The 17420-nt window shown below is 41.2% G+C and overlaps 1 protein-coding gene across 5 annotated transcripts in view; it reads left to right on the forward strand.

The window, feature by feature from the left end:
• CCDC57 (coiled-coil domain containing 57) overlaps positions 1 to 17420 on the forward strand; it is a 142549-nt gene that overhangs the window by 85820 nt on the left and 39309 nt on the right. For all 5 annotated transcript variants that reach the window (XM_073606702.1, XM_073606703.1, XM_073606701.1 and 2 more), the window contains 3 exons: positions 4034 to 4192; positions 9542 to 9704; positions 11914 to 12048. In XM_073606702.1, the coding sequence (XP_073462803.1) occupies positions 4034 to 4192; positions 9542 to 9704; positions 11914 to 12048 (457 nt within the window). The remainder of the gene's footprint in view (positions 1 to 4033; positions 4193 to 9541; positions 9705 to 11913; positions 12049 to 17420) is intronic.

Raw genomic sequence — 17420 nt, forward strand, 5'->3', positions numbered from 1 at the left:
TTGTGCGTTAACCCGTATTTGACTGTGCGGCATAATTTGAATATACAGCATCATCTGGCCCCCTCAGTAAATGTCAATAAATGTCTCCTGATGTCTGTATGCTGTATTCCTGAATATCTGTCAGCTGAAGCATTCTCAAGATGTCACTGGTAATGCGAGCAGAGATGCGGCATCATCAGAGGGATGACACTTGGCTAGGTCTTCGTTTGGAGGTGCCAAATTATAAATTATAAATCTACACGGAGGCTGAGTCTGCCATTTCCTACATCAAATCTAAATGGCAGCAATACTGAGGGAAAATTATAATAGTGTGTGAATACATGTATGTTGTGTGTATATATTATATATATGATTATACAGTGGTGAAAATTATTTTATCCCCTACAGATTTTGTAAGTTTGCCCACTTACAAGGAAATAAACGGTCTATTATTGTTATCATAGGTGTTATCATAGGTGTATTTTAAATGATGGAGACTATGATGGAGAGTATCGACCAAAAATCCAGAAAAAAAACACATGATACAAATTAGGGTTGCACCGATACTAGGAATTTCGGGGTTTAGGGGATTTTTTGACTGTTTTTTTGTACTGATACTCGCAAAAAGGCGCCGATACCTGAAACTGATACCGGAAGCCAAACGCCTCCTCCTTCCCTCCGGGAGCAGTAATCAGAGCAGTCGCAGGGTCGCTTCCTGCTGAAGTCACTTCCGGGCCCTGCATTCCATGCTGGTCCCAGCAGCGCGTCTGTCCTCTGGGTGTCTCTATCTGTGGCCTCCCTCTGCTGGCCAGACCGTAATCTACACTGCGGACATATTTCTGGCTAGTCTTGTTACTCAGAGCGCCCTACATCCAGAAACCCATCCCTTCAGCACAGCAGTGGTAAGAATATGCCCCGATATAGAGGGGGGGCGGGGGGTACTGAAGAGGGGTGGGCATCTCCCCCCCCCCCCCCCCAGCAATCGCAGCCTTTTCCATCCCAACTCTCCCACCCCACAAGCCTTATTTCACCCCACCCTCAACTAACCTGCCCTCACTTACCCCTCTACTCACCCCCTCCCACCCTTTCCTCACCCAACTCCCAAACCACCCCCCTACCTACTCTTTCTAGGCGATAGGTATCAGTAATTGGTATCGGCGAGTACTTGCAAAAAAGTATTGGTACTCGTACTCGGTGTTAAAAAAGTGGTATTGGTGCATCCCTAACTCTGACTTTACAATTTCCTCCTAATGTATTAATGTTATTATAATAATGCAGCGAAGGACCTAAGTGTTTTGACAGATTGACATGGATTGTTTAGATAGTCCTCACACTGCAAAGTTGGTAACTATGAAGAGATTGTACAGTCTGATTATATTTTATAAACTGAGTTGCAGTTCAGTGAGTAAAATAAGTATTTGATCCCCTACCAACCAACAATAATTCTGGCTCCTACAGACTGGCTACATTATGTGGTACACAGATTAGTCCTGTCAATGTAAGAAGCTGCTCCTAACGATAACTCGTTATGTTTATAAAGACACCTGTCCACAGAACCAAAGAGTTGTCCAAGGACGTCAGAGACAAGATTGTAGACCTGCACAAGGCTGGAATGGGCTACAAGACAATCGGCAAGAAGCTTGGTGAGAAGGAGACAACTGCTAGAGGGATTATTCCCAAATAGAAGAAATATAAAATAATCATCAATCGCCCTTGGTGTGGAGCTCCATGCAAGATTTCACCTCATGGGGTAAGGATGATCATGAGAAAAGTGAGGGATCAGGCCAGAACTACATGGAAGAAGCTTGTAAATGATCTCAAGACAGTTGGGACCACAGTCACCAAACAAACCATTGGTAACACTATACGCCGACATGGATTGAAATCCTGCAGCACCCGCAAGGTCCCCCCTCCTCAAGGAGGCACATGTACAGGTCCATCTGAAGTTTGCCAATGAACATCTAAATGATTCAGAGTAGGATTGGGAGAAAGTGCTGTTGTCAGATAAGACCAAAATTGAGCTCTTTGGCATTAACTCGACTCGCTGTGTTCGGAGACAGAAAAATGCTGACTATGACCCTAAGAACACCATCCCTACAGTCAAGCACAGAAGTGTAAACATTATGCTTTGGGGCTATTTCTCTGCTAAAGGTACAGACTGATTTTGCCACATTGAGGGGCCAATGGACGGGCCTTGTATTGTAAAATTGTGGATGAGAACCTTTTTCCCTCAGCCAGAACACTGAAGATGGGTCGTGGATGGGTCTTCCAGCATGACAATGACCCAAAACATACCGCCAAGGCAACAAAGGAGTGGCTCGAGAAGAAGCACATTAAAGTCATGGAGTGGCCTAGCCAGTCTCCAGACCTTAATCTTATAGAAAATGTATGGAGGGAGCTGAAATTTTGAGTTGCCAAGACACAGCCAAGAAACCTTAAGGATTTAGAGAAGATCTGTGAAGAAGAGTGGACCAAAATCCCTCCTGAGATGTGTGCAAACCTGGTCACCAACTACAAGAAATGTCTGACCTCTGTGCTTGCCAACAAGGATTTCTCCACCAAGTACTGAGTCATGTTTTGCTTGGGGATCAAATACTTATTTTACTCACTGAACTGCAACTCAATTTATAACATTTATATCATGTTTTTTTCTGGATTTTTTGTTGTTATTCTGTCTCTATCATTTAAAATACACCTATGATAAAAATTGTAGACCCTTCATTTCTTTGTAAGTGGTCAAAATTACAAAATCTGCGGGGGGTCAAATTATTATATGTGTTTATTTGTGTGTGTGTGTGTGTGTGTATATATATATATATATATATATATATATATATATATATATATATATATATATACACAACTGTGTGTATATTTATTTATATATTTTATATATATGTGTGTAAAGAGGGGAGACATCAATCTCCCTGTTTTCAGGCTGTCTCTGCCTTATTGAAATCTTGAGCTGTGTGTAGGATGGGAGAGTGAGAGGAAGGAGTGTATTTTTTCCTTGAGCTATTGAGCTCTGTATGCAACAGACGTTTAACAATGGAGTAGGTAAGGTGAAAGTGCACAGCATGTGAAAAGTGGACTGAAGCTCCACTTGAATGCTAAAATAACTATATAGATATTTATTTGTTAGTACTTCATATTCATGACTTTTTATTTTGTGTAATCCTGATCATATAAAGAACGCGTAGGCAAAACCATTTTACATATTATTTACTTTACAAAATTTTCAAAGAAAGAAAGATGCAAATAGACATCAAATAACAATGGTGTCAAATTAAACAGGTGCCAATGAGACAGTAAAATACACAGAGAAAAAGGAAATGGTCCGATAGGCCTACTGTTACAAAGGCAGTACATAGACAGGTGAGCGGTACAACAGAAGCTGCCGGTATAACCAGTACATCTCGAGGGAGCCAGGAACCCAGATCCCACCCACCTCTGTTTGGTGTTTACGTAGATAGGGTTTCATGATGGATCTATGCAGAAGCACCTCCCATGGATCACGCGCCAGGGTTACATTCAATACAGATCTGATCAAGGCATATATTTGAGTCCAAAAAAGGGATTGCTTTAGGGCAAGTCCACCAGATGTGGAGCAAAGTGCCCCATTTTCTGCAACCCCAAAAACAGATTTTACATATTTTTAATACAACCAACTTGGCATACAAGTCGAGAGCTGTGCTAGACCCCTTTCTCTTTCCCACAATGAACAGTGCTCACCTAAGCTTATAGAGCAGACTGTTCATGTTATGGGATGCATGACAACCTGATGATGGCTCTGTATCTACTGTTTTTTTTTTTTTTGTGTTTGTTTGGTTTTTTTGTCATTAACTGAAAAGTATAATAAATCTCTGCTCAAGTTGTTGTTGAGGGCAACAAAGCCTCAAGACAAACCTACTCAGCAGAGGCCACTGCTAGTTATAAATGTAAATACAATAAATACTGGGTAACACTGCCACCAGCAGGCCAAGCATAATATCACAGATTTATAAGAGTGTCAAATAAAAGAAAAATGTAAAAACATTTTTGTCACTATTTAAAGGCTCAAGGATGATGTGGACACATTGAAGACTGGTTGGGATTCATACATCACCCAAGTGTCTCAAGACACTGTAAGCAAAGATCTTCGGATTCAGTCCCTGCAGGAGGAGGAGGAAAAGCTGAAAGCTCAGATTGCCAAATACCAGAAGGACATAGAACGGTAAGTGCATATTAGAGGGGTTACACATAGAAGTGTACCTGTTTCTTTAAGAAAGAGACACTTATTGCGGTTGATTTGCTAAAGGCAAATAGACTGTACACTTTGCAAGTGCCTTTGCACTCATTTTCCCCAGAGTTCAGTAAATGTAGTAAAGCTCTGCTGATTTCCACCATCCAATCATGTGCAAGCAAAACTGATGTTTTTTTGTATTTTCCTTGCACATGATTGAATATTCTTTACAAAGTGAAGCTTTACCATATTCATATTTACCCAGGAAAATGAGTGCAATAGCACATGCAAAGTGCACAGTGTATTTGTTTTTAAGAAATCAACCCCATAGAGTGTAGCTATACTTTGGCGGGCCTTGGAACAAGATAACTGAAAGCCTTTATCGCCTATAATGTTTTATAATGCAGTGAGAGTTCTGGAGAATGGTGAAGTAGAGATCTTAGCTTTGGCAAAATTTTTTTTTCCCCAGTCAGTTGCACCTATTATGATAAAAGCAGCTTCTACAACACCCAGTTTCAAAGGAATTCTGTGAGCTGTGGAAGCTGACTTCACCATCTGAAAATGCTAGCTGACTGGCTGACATGCTAATCCATTGGAATCAGAACTATCTAAAGAACTGACCTGGAACAAGGAGACAGAACAGGAGTTCTGACTATATTCTAATGTTCAAATCTGCATGCTTGTTCCAGATCAATGACTGGGAAAGTATTGAAGTCACAGACAGGCAGGGAACTAGAATTACTAGTAGGAGGTCAGCAGTGCAGCCATTATATCATGCAGTCCTTGTTTCCTTTAAAATTTAGAGGGGTCCTAGGGTGCAATGTATGGCATAAACTCAGAATTGAACTACTATTGTCATCAATACATTAGTTGTCGCTGAACTCTCATTGTAGAGCCCTACCTTATACCCCCCCCCCCCCCCCCCAACACTAACCCTTCTTCCATTTCTTTTAGCCCAGGCTGCCTTTAAAGAGAGGTTGGTTTTATACAGTCGTGCTCAAAAGTTTGCATACCCTGGCAAAAATTGTGAAATTTTGGCATTAATATTGAAAATATGACGGCTCGTGCCAAAAAACTGTCTTTTATTTTGGGATAGCAATCACATGAAGCAATTTATTATCACATAGTTTTTTGGATCCTTTTTCAATCATAATGATACCAGAAATCAACCAAATGGCCCTGATAAAAAGTTTACATACCCTGGAATGTTTGACCTTTGTACAAACACAGAAGGTGGCACACACAGGTTAAAATGGCAATTCATTTCCCACATTTGTGGCTTTTTAAATCACAATTAGTGTATAAATAGTCAATAAGTTTTGTTAGCTCTCACATGGATGCACTAAGCAGGCTAGACACTGAGCCATGACGAGGTAGAAAAGGAGGTCAAAAGACCTGCGTAACAAGATAATGGAATTTTATAAAGATGGAAAAGGATATAAAAAGATCTCCAAAGCCTTGAATATGCCAGTCAGTACTGTTTAATCACTTATGAAGAAGTGGAAAATTAGGGGCTCTTTTGATACCAAACCAAGGTCAGGTAGACCAAGAAAGATTGCAGCCACAACTGGCGGAAGAGTTGCTCAGGATACAAAGAAAAACCCACAGGTAACCACAGGAGAAATACAGGCTGCTCTCCAAAAAGACGGTGTGGTTGTTTTTTTAAGGAGCACTGCACAATTCAACGATACTTGAACAAAAAAGAGCTGCATGGTTGAGCTGCCAGAAGGAAACCTTTACTGCGCCAATGCCACAAAAAAGCAAATGAGGCATGTCAAGGCGTTGTTGGGCATATTATAACCAGGCTTTTTTGTGGAACTTGTACAGTAAAGGCTTCTTTCTGGCAACTTGACCATGCAGCTCTTTTTTGTTCAAGTATTATCTTATTGTGCTCCTTAACCACTTAAGGTCTGAGCCTCTTTCTGAGATTTGTTGTTTACAAGTTAAAAAACTGTTTTTTTTTTTTTTGCTAGAACACCCTAGAGAATAAAATGGCGGTCGTTGCAATACTTTCTGTCACACCCTATTTGCGCAGCGGTCTTACAAGCGCACTGGAAAAAATTCTACAGGTTGCATTTTGGGTTACAGAGGAGGTCTAGGGCTAGAATTATTGCTCTCGCTCTACCGATCGAGGCAATACCTCACATATGTGGTTTGAACACCGTTTTCATATGGGGGTGCTACTCACGTATGCATTCGCTTCTGCACGCGAGCTCGTCGGGACGGGGCACAGTAAAATTTATTTATTTTTTTCTTATTTATTTTACCTTTTTATTTTTTATTTTTACACTGTTCTTTTAATAAAAAAAGTGTCACTTTTATTGCTATTACAAGGAATGTAAACATGCCTTGTAATAGAAAAAAAGCATGACAGGACCTCTTAAATATGAGATCTGGGGTCAAAAAGACCTCCATGTCAGGCTAGGGAAAGGATCCAATCGCCTCCGCCGCTGCTGACGGCTCCGGTAAGCGGCAGAGGGCAAAGGAGCGCGACGGGAGGGTGGGGGGGCCCTCTCCCGCCACCGATAAAAGTGATCTCGCGGCGAATCCCCCACAGAGACCACTTTTATCTTGAAGCAGACTTCCCACTGAAGAAGAGGATACCGGGGGTTACGGTAGCTAGCTGCTGCCATAACAACGATATTCCTCTTCAAAGTACCGACGTATAACGACGGTGGGCAGTCTGGAAGTGATTAAAAACAACCACACCATCTTTTTCCATAGCAGCCTGTATTTCTTGTTACCTGTGGGTTTTTCTTTGTATCCCGAAGAGTTCCTGTGGCAGTTGTGGCTGCAATCTTTCTTGATACCTTGGCTTTGTATCAAGCGATCCCCAAATTTTCCACTTCTTAGTAAGTGATTGAACAGTACTGACTGGCATATTCAAGGCTTTGGATATCTTTTTATATCCTTTTCCATCTTTGTAAAGTTTCATTACCTTGTTACGCAGGTCTTCTGACTGTTTTTTTTCTACCTCCTCATGGCTCAGTGTCTAGCCTGCTTAGTGCATCCACATGAGAGCTAACAAACTCATTGACTATTTATACACAGACACTAATTGTGATTTAAAAAGCCACACATGTGGGAAATTGACCTTTTAATTGCCATTTTAACCTGTGTGTGCCACCTTCTGTGTCTGTACCAAGGCCAAACATTCCAGGGTATGTAAACTTTTTATCAGTGCCAGTTGGGTGATTTCTGTTATCATTAGGATTTAAAAAGGACCCGAAAAACTATGTGATAATAAATGGCTTCATGTGATTGCTATCCTTAAATAAAAGACAGTTTTTTTGGCACGATCAGTCATATTTTCAATATTAAGGCCAAAATGTCACACTTTCTGCCAGGGTATGCAAACTTTTGAGCACAACTGTATTATTGCCCATTGACAAGTTTTGTTTTTATCAATAGACTATTAACATTACTATTTTTTAACAGAGAGCTGTCATCACACAGCGCAATGCCTTAACCTTCTTCTAGGTCTGGAATCTCCCACTGTATAGGTAGGCTATAGAGTCATTTCGCCCCAGCACTTACTTCCATCATCTGTAAGGCATACAGGAGGAGATTTACTATTATTATCGAAGCTTAATTGAACAAGCTGAAGTAAGAAGCTGATTGGCTGCTATGTACAGCTGCAGCAGATTTTGAGTGCACTAGTTTTAGTAAATCTCCCCCTCGGAGTCTCTTCTACCATAAAAACCTACCTCCTAGCAATTTTTAAAAAATTAACTTTATTTCCATTTTAAGCCTGTAATAGCAGCACACGGGTTAAAGTGAACATTTCGTTAAAAGTGAAAGTCCCACTATTCCTTTTCCCCATCCCCACCCCTAACACGTAAATTATTATTATTTCTTTTTTTTTACGGGGGACAGATTACCCTTTTGACAAGTACCTGTTCCCAATTTCTCAATACTCGCCTAGGTGGGAATGATGTGCACTTAGGCACACCCCCTGCCCACAGCCTCCTGGGGCATATCACACATCGCTGGAAGCTGCAAGACCAGTGCCACAATACTGCACATTCTCGTTCATGCTCAGTGGGAAACCAGCTGAAATCACAGTTGGCTCCCATTGCCAGGATCACAGCTCCGAGGACCCGTAGCAAAGAACAACTGGCTGCAGGAGGACAGTGCTGGAATCCAGGTACTGGTAAGCAGCTCATTTTTAAAAGTCAGCAGCTACAGTATTTGTAGCTGCTAACTTTTATTAAAAAAAGACTAAAGCCGCGTACACACAGGTGAACTTTTTGACCGGACTGGTCCGACGGACTTTCCGATGGACTTTCAACGGACTTTTGACGGACTTCTGACAGTCTTTTTAATGACCGGACTTGCCTACACACGATCACACCAAAGTCTGATGGATTCGTACGTGATGACGTACACTGGACTAAAATAAGGAAGTTGATAGCCAGTAGCATATAGCTGTCTTAGCATCGTTTTTTGTCCGTCGGACTAGCATACAGACGAGCAGATTTCTGGGTCCGGCGGAGTTACGACGTAAAGATTTGAAGCATGTTCCAAATCTAAAGTCCGTCAGATTTTCGACTGGAAAAGTCCGCTGAAGGTCCGATGAAGCCCACACATGATCGGATTGTCCGCCGGACTTGGTCCGTCGGACCAGTCCGGTCGAAAAGTCCGACCGTGTGTACGCTGCATAAGGTTCATCTATAAGTTTCTGTGTGTAAAATTTACAGAAAATGCAACTGGTGTATGTTGTTTTCAAAATGCTTTAAATGTCTCTTTTCTTAAAAGGAAGAGCTCAGCTCTGTTTAAAGTGGTTGTAAACCCTTACATATATCCAGTGCAGTTACTAACCTCAGGCGATACACAGAGATTAAACAGATCTCCCTACATAAATTGTACCTGTTTATCTGTAGTATTCTCTACATCTGGTCAGACTCCAGAACTGAAAAAGCTTGTCTGAGCTGTCTGAAAATAGGGGGGCGGAGAGCTGAAATGACACCCTGCAGAGCTCAGGGCAGGGCGCTCTGAATGCTGATTGGAGGTAAGGGACAACACCCCCCCTTCACACAGCACATATGAGCAGAGGTGTGGCTGTCAATCACAGGCTGTGTGCTGGAGCTCCCTCCCTTGTCATCCTTTTTTAAGGTTTCAGGAAAACTTGTCAGAAGTGACTCATGCTGATAGCAGAAGAATGAAGCAGTGGACAGAAATGACACTTAGTGTTCTGGACTGAAACAAGTACACACTATAAAGGGATATGCTCTGTTCATATTGTATCTATGAAGTTTACAACCACTTTAACTCCTTTGAACATCTTTCTATGAAGTTCCTATATTGTCAAGTTTACAGATCTGACCCTTCTAATACTAGGTACCAGCGGCAGTTGGCGGGTTCAGTGGAACGGGAGCGTCTGTTAGAACAGGCCAGGGTGCAGGTGGAGTTGGACTGGCAGAAGCGCTGTGAAGAAATAGAGAAAACCCAGTATCAGAAATCAGAGCAGTTGATTGAGGGTCTCAGCAAAGCCAAGGATCAGGTACAACTGGAATTATATGTTCAGGCTTGTTGTCTGATTCTGCAGGTATCAGTCGAATTTTTTATTTTTTTATTTTTTTTTAAAGAATAGGAAAGGGCTAGAACTTCTATTACATTTGCATTGCTCTCTGCTCCCTATTGCAGAGAGCTATTGCTTTCAATTTCTATTTCGGTGACGGTTATTACCAGGACAGAGAGAGGGCAAAATCCCTACATTGTCAGCTGTCACCAGACAGTGGTGGGAATCCGCCCAATAAAAACTTTGACCCAGGATCTTCTCAACCCTTGAAAGAAGTAAGAAGAGGCTTTGCAAATATTTTTTTTTTTTTATAAATTATTTATAGCGACAACATAGACATAGTAATGCTTAGTTTGAGCCATTAGTCTACATTTTGCAAGTTCAATAATATAAAGATTGGTAAAAAACACTGGTCACAGACATTGAGTGGCTTTGTAAATATTTTATTTTAGTCATCATGGTCAGAACTAACAGAATTACATATTTTAGGGTATTTTTTTCTTTGACGCTTCCCTTATCGGACAGCTTAATTTCAAGTTTCAGACAGTCAAACAAAAAGCAGACAGCCAATGCTGTGCTCTCTCCAAGCTAACCCATAATGCTCCAGGAATCTTTTGTCTAAAAGTTTGTGGACACTTTACCATCACATATATTTATGAGCTTCTTGGGCTTCCTATTCCAAAAGCATGGGCTAATGTACAGAGTTGCCATCCAGCCTCCACTCTTCTGAGAAGGCTTTCCACAAGATTTTGGAGTGTTTCTGTGGAAATTCATTCAGCCAAAAATGCATTTCTCAGTTCACTGATGTTTGACTAGAAGACCTGTAGCAAAAAGGAGGGTTTCATCATGTCAGATCCCAAAAAGTGTGGTTGCCACATTCCTATTAAGCATTTAGGAAAAAGAGAGATCCCCCTTCATTGGGACTTTAAAGGCAACATACACTTGGATAGTACAAAAAAGTCAATTTTATTGAATATACATAAAAAAAACATTTGATCAAACAAATGATCGATGATTAAAAACCATCAAAAAGAGTTGATACAGAAAAAATATACATACAAAAAAAGACAAAACAACAATTTACATGAACAGTGTAACAATGTAATAATACTCTATGGTAAATCGTGATCTCCGAGTACCCTAATGGGGCGTACACACAGTCGGACTTTTCGGCTACAAAAGTCTGACGGATGCCGGCGGACTAAATCCGGCGGACAATCCGATCGTGTGTGGGCTTCCCCGGACTTCAGACTTTTCCAGTCGCAAATCTTACGGACTTTAGATTTGGAACATGCTTCAAATCTTTACGTCGTAACTCCGCCGGACCCAGAAATCCGCTCATCTGTATGCTAGTCCAACGGACAAAAACCAACGCTAGGGCAGCTATTGGCTACTGGCTATCAACTTCCTTATTTTAGTCCGGTGTACGTCATCACATACGAATCCGTCTGACTTTTGTGTGATCGTATGTAGGCAAGTCCGTTTGTTAGAAAGTCTGCCGCAAGTCCACCAAAAGTCCGTCGAAAGTTTGTCGGACTTTTGTAGCCGAAAAGTCCAACCGTGTGTACGCCCCATAAGACCCTGGGTCGCCATTGGAGTCACAAAAATTAAAGTGTTACCAGGGTAGAGTTAAGGGTTCTGTGCAGGTCACTGGAGTTCCTCTGTACCAAACATATTAAACACTTTTTTTGTTTTGTTCTGGAGCTGGCTTTGTATATAGGAACACAGGTGTACTGGAACAGAAGCCGGTTTCAAGGTAGTAAGCGCGTACTTATCTAAAAAGTTTTTATATACCATGTCATTAACAGAAACCCTGTAGTATTGACAGTACATAAGGACTTTTGGCCATATAATGGATGTGATGGTCCTTAAATAAGTTCTTCTCCTGATCCTGCTGAGCGCTGTACCACACATGACTGGTATTTACTATTAAACCAAGGTGACTCTGGTGGTCATTTTATTACTGATGTGCAAATCTGCCATGGGAACCAATACCATTTTAGCAGGAAACAGAAAAGTGCAGAATGTATGAGAAGGGGGAATATAGTATATGAAAGTTCTAGAATTTCCAGGGAGAATGTTTTGGATGGAATTATTCTTTACCCTGGAACATTTAGCCTCAGTTAATTGGCGTAGTAGGAAAAAAGACCAAGTACTGTATTCTTTTTTTATTGAAATATTTTTGTTGTAGCTGGAAGCTGAACTAAAGGAAAAGGATAGACGACTGAATGAGCTGCAGCTTGTAAATTCCACTGTGACCTGGGAAAGGGACAGGGCTGTGACCACTATCACAAAGCAGGGAACATTGACTCACATAGGAGAACAGGTAAGAGAACCAGTCACTTTTTTTATGCTTACATAGGGGCGTTAGGATATATATAAATATAAAAGATGTTGTATTTACATTGAGCTTATGTACAGAGTTACTAACTTAACCGTTGAGGAACACAGGAAGTCTAAAACCTTTGAGTTATACTGCCACCTACATAATAATTGGACACTGGCAAGGAAAAATTTATAGGCCAAAGTGCTTCCCAAACTCCATTCTCGCAACAAATTATGCAGTGGCTTGTTTTTCAAGTCCAGAGCATTGCCTTAGTGCTTGCCCTATCAGTGTCTCTGAAGACTTAGGCTTCATGTACACGGGACGTTGTTTAACCTCTCCTGAGCGATTTAACTTGACAGCTAGAAACCGGAGTCTAAAAATGTCCGTTTGTAAACAAAACGCTGCTAAATGCGAGTTACCGCGTTTAGCAGCATTTACAAGCTGTTACAGGCATTTGGCATTTCAAATGCCTCTGAACATCCGTCTGACCCCATTTTTTTTGCTTTCCAAAAACGGCTTCTAAACTCAACTGCCTTGAAAAGACTATAAACGCCCCTGTGTACATGTACTGATAAGACAACATAAAGAAGAGTTCAGGGGAAGCTGAAAAAACTGCCCAACTGCTCCTAAATGTCCATTTACCAGCAGCAGTGTACATGAGGCCTTACTGTGTGAGTGGGCTGGTCAAGTGAAGCATTTTACGTTTGCTGGGTGCCTTTTAAATTCCCAGCTTCCCAACCTGCTGGAAGGGGTTAACGCTGTGGGACAGAGCTCTGACAAAATCTGCAGGGTGGAGTGTTGTATGTATTTTCTTTCCCACCATGCAGCATCAAGGAACCATCTCCCCACTGATACTCCTGCTTGCAAAAAAGGCCTCATGCACACGAGACGCTATTAAACGCGCGTTCAGAGGCAGTTGGACACTTTTTTCAACTGCCCCTGAACCCATTCAATGTTATCCTATGTGTCCATGTACACAGTCTTGTTTTTTGGCGTTTTTAGGCAGTTGGGTTTAACCTCGTTTTTCCGGAAGCAAAAAAAGGGTTCAGAAGCAAAAGTTTTCCATGTTTCACACGCCAAACGCGGCTAAACGCGGGTACCGCGTTTAGCCGCGTTTGTGTTTATAAGTGTTTCTAAAGGAACATTTTACGACCCGACTTTGGGGCCCCATATCTCGAGGCTACTTGGTGCTAGGAACCCCAAGTTTGGTGTGCTAACACAGTTAGACTAACACTATAACATATGCAAATTTGGGGTTCCTAGCACTAAGTGGCCTTGAGATATGGGGCCCCAAAGTCAGGTCGGAAAATGTCATTCTCTGCTGCAGAAGTGCTTGACATTTTGCGACCCGACTTTGGGGCCCCATGTCTCGGGGTTCCTAGCACCAAGTGGCCCCGAGATACGGGGCCCCAAAGTTGGGTCACAAAATGTCATTCTCTGCTCTGCAGATGCTTCTAGACGCAAAGGCGGCATGCAAACGCAGCAAAAGGGGCGCTTCTAAACGCTGGTTTCAGCTTTTAAAAACATGTGTTCAGCAGAGTTTGCACCTGCGTCTCGTGTGCATGAGGCCAAAGCCTCATGGTTCGCCAACCCTTGGTTCATCCTTGCTGCCCAACTACAGTGACTTTGGTCACCTCCAGCCATCCAAGCCTCACCGGCTACCAACTGTTTGGATTTTGTGAGTACCTGAAGCCTTGACTCATAGCCACACGGTCACAACATATCTGACTGTAGAAAAAAAGATTCCCACACTGTAACGGGGTTCCCCCAGCTCACACTCTACTAACAGCTCCAAGGCTGCTTGAAGTACCCCTACTAAAGATGCTGATGTTAGCAGCCTAGAATCATGTTGCCCTCTGCTCCTAGAGTTTTTCCATCATCAGAGTCCTCTTTAGCTCCTGCAGGTGCAGCCGGTTCCTCTACCCTTTCAGTTGAAGGTTTTCATTACAGTTGTATAATACTTGGTACCAAATAACACAGTCATTTGCCAAGTGACCACAGATGCCACAAGCATGCTCCTGTGCCTTCCCCCGTAGAGTCTGTGTCTAATTTACCTGTGGCCTCCATGGTTTCTGAGATGTCAGAACACAGAGACTCTCTTTACCTCTAAATGGCTATAGTCTTTGCCAGATGAGCTTATTCTGGTGGAGTCATATTCTTGTATTGTTACTACAAAATTAAGAGTGACCATTTCAGCTCTTATCAATGAGGTGCATACTATTCTGACACTAGAGAATCAGCCTGGTGCTTGTACTAGCGCTGTTTGCATGCTTAGGTGTTTTCGAGCCCCTAAGGCTTTAAAAACCTTCCCATTGCACTCACTGTTCCAACTCTTTCTCTATGAGTACTGGAAACACCATGACAAGCTATTTGCTCGTTGCTTAAAGCTTATTAGCCTTATACCTGTTTGGGGAGGATTGTGTACAAAGGTAGGCTATCCCCACTATGACTCTGACAGTATCCTGCCTTATCAAAGCGACCGCCATACTGGTGGAGGATGCATCTGTTAAGGAGCCAACTGATAAAGGTTGGAACCCATTTCTAGAACACAAGTTCTGTATTGCTCGTCACCGAATATTAGCTATGATTTTTCTTTTATAGACAATGTCTGACTAATCATAATTTTTATCACTGCTGCAGTTGATCCCTTACTTATAGAATGTGTAGAGAAAATGGCTATAGCTTTAACCTTCAGTTGTGATAGTTTATCTTACCATGGGTCTAATGTCAGTACGCATGCATAGGACAACTTGGTTAAAATGCTGGACTGCAGAACCCACATCTAATAGGGTCTGGTCCTCATGGCCTTTGAGGGACAATGTCTCTTTGGATCTACTGCAGATACCATTATCAAGGGTGTTACTGGTTGTAAGAGAAACAATCTTCCACAGCATAAAAACCCTAAGAAAAAGACTGCAATGCCTTCTTCCATTTATCTGCTAAGAAAAATCTTTAATTTCTCCACTCCGGCACCCTCCCTGTTGTGACCCTTGAAGTTTATCTCTCAAGCCACACACAAGGTCTGGGGCTCAATGTTTGCCAAATCCTCAGACAAGCCTTCCTCTGTATGAAGGTTTGCTCTCACTTTTCAAGGTGTGGAAACATTTGTTAACCTTTAAAAACACTTTGACAGCTTTCATCTCCGATGCTTGGGTGCAGGAGATGGTACCTCAGGGCTATGAACTGGAGTTTTGTTCCCTGCATCCACCTCTGTTTCTCACCTCCAACTTCCCTGTGTCTCAGCACAGATTAACAGATCTCCTTCAAGTCCTCTCAGGTCTTGTGGACTTATGTGTTATCCCCCCGTTCCTGTGCCAGACAGGTTTACTCTAACATATACACAGTTCCCAAACCCAAAGGGAGCATCCACCCCATCTAGGATCTTAAAGCTTTGAATGTCTTTATTTGAGCTCAGCAATTCCACATGGAATACACCAGGTCTGTCATCATCTACAGGAAGACTTTCTGGTTGTTGTGACATCAAGGATGTCTGTCCCTATTTTTCCATGCATCAGTATTTCAGGTTCGACCCTTCTGTGCTTCATGCTCTCAGTATGGCTTTTCCTTGGAAACTGAGACTCATAGGAGGAGGAGTTATCCTCGGATGACCTACAGTTTTTTTTTTTTTTGTTTTTTGTTTTTTTTTTTAGTTGCTTGCCTTCCTGTATGTGGCAACATATCCCAAAGGTTGAAGACTTTCTGTGACCTTCAATGGAGGAAGGGAAAGGATTTTACAGTGAGTACACAAATCCTATCTTCTTCTACAAGGTGTGGCAGTTGCTGTGAAACAGTTCAGTCTTGTTATACAATTTCTGTAAATTGCTGGTATTTCCTAGCTGTTATCAGATAAACATAATTAAAACATATGGCTGTTCCCTTTATCTAATCTATCGTGTCCTTTTTTTTTTTTCATTAAAGCTGTCTCTTATCAGTTTCAAGGAAACAATATTGTATTTTTATTTCTCTCTTATCTGTGCTACAGATTTATTCTAATCTGATTAGATGCTCATTGCTGCTAACTGTGCTTGTGCTGTGCTGCATTCCTAACAGTTGGCTATAAACAGAAGATCACTGGCAAATCATCCCAATTCATTATACATTCAATTTTGTATAAAAATATTTTAAATTTAAATTAAAAATTTGTATCTAATAAGCAGCAATGCTAACCATATATTGTGGGGGATCTGAATATTCGGTCTCATAATATGAGAACAATATAAGAAAACACACATTGCGATTGTCACATGATTAGCCAAAACTGTCACGTCATTAGCCTTTTAACCTTAAAGTGATACTAGACACAGTTTAATTTACATTGTCCCTTCCTTCTATTTCTGTATATAACATTGTAATTATATTAATTAAAAAAACATCTAAGTACCCTTTTCCTAATCGATGTACAGCTGTCACATGACCCAGATCTTTTCCAGCTATTAAAACATAAGCAAGAGGAGTTTCTAGTCCTCTGCTGCTGGTCTCATGTTCAAAATAAAAAATAAACAGGCGTTGGAATACAGAGTAAAAATAAATAATTAATATCAATAAACTAATAAAATCTGAATTTACCCCTAAAGTAGAGATTAAATAGTGGCGCTGGCCCTAGTAATTGTGGGATTAAGGAAAAAATGGCACATATACTGGTGACGTTAAATGTGTTGAGGATGCACTCTAAGCAATACTAAATCAAAATAAATAAAAAATAGGTGCATAACAAATAACCACTCTACATCCACACCTTAGCGTGATCTTGCACATACCAAATTGTGACCATAATGATATATAAACGCTTGATTAGAGTAACACCAAAATCAAGAGACTATATAAACAGTGATAATATCACATGACATAACTCAAAATACAGGTGAAACATCAATAATCATAACACCTCGTGATAAATATGTGTACTGGTATCGTACTATCAGCACTAAAAAATCTCAAAGCATCAAACTGTAAAGTGAAGAAAAACTGAAAAAACTGAAGAAAAGACCCAGTGAATAAAATATATAAGTGCAAAAAAATACAAAAAATGAAAGTCCACATATGATGTGAAAAATAGGAAGGCAATTCCAAAAGTAAAAGTGTCTCCACTCCACAGTGCTGTAATCCAAATTTCCACCACACCTCAGTGACGTGATTCCACTCCCTTGTGAATTTCAAACTCACCAGCTGTAAAGGCCTCCCACTCTCGTGTTTGGCCAAAAAAAGCCTCATCCCACTCTTATAGGGGTTAAAAAGGGACCACTGTTATCCACCGCTGTATATGTTCCGGACACTCTCCTTAGGATGGTGTTTCACATAAGAGATAAGAAGAAATGCTCCAATAGTGTAATACCGTTTAAAAGGATTTATTCAAAACCACAACAAACGCTAAT

This window comes from Aquarana catesbeiana, linkage group LG12, assembly GCF_042186555.1.
Source record: "Aquarana catesbeiana isolate 2022-GZ linkage group LG12, ASM4218655v1, whole genome shotgun sequence".
NCBI classification, from domain to species: domain Eukaryota; kingdom Metazoa; phylum Chordata; class Amphibia; order Anura; family Ranidae; genus Aquarana; species Aquarana catesbeiana.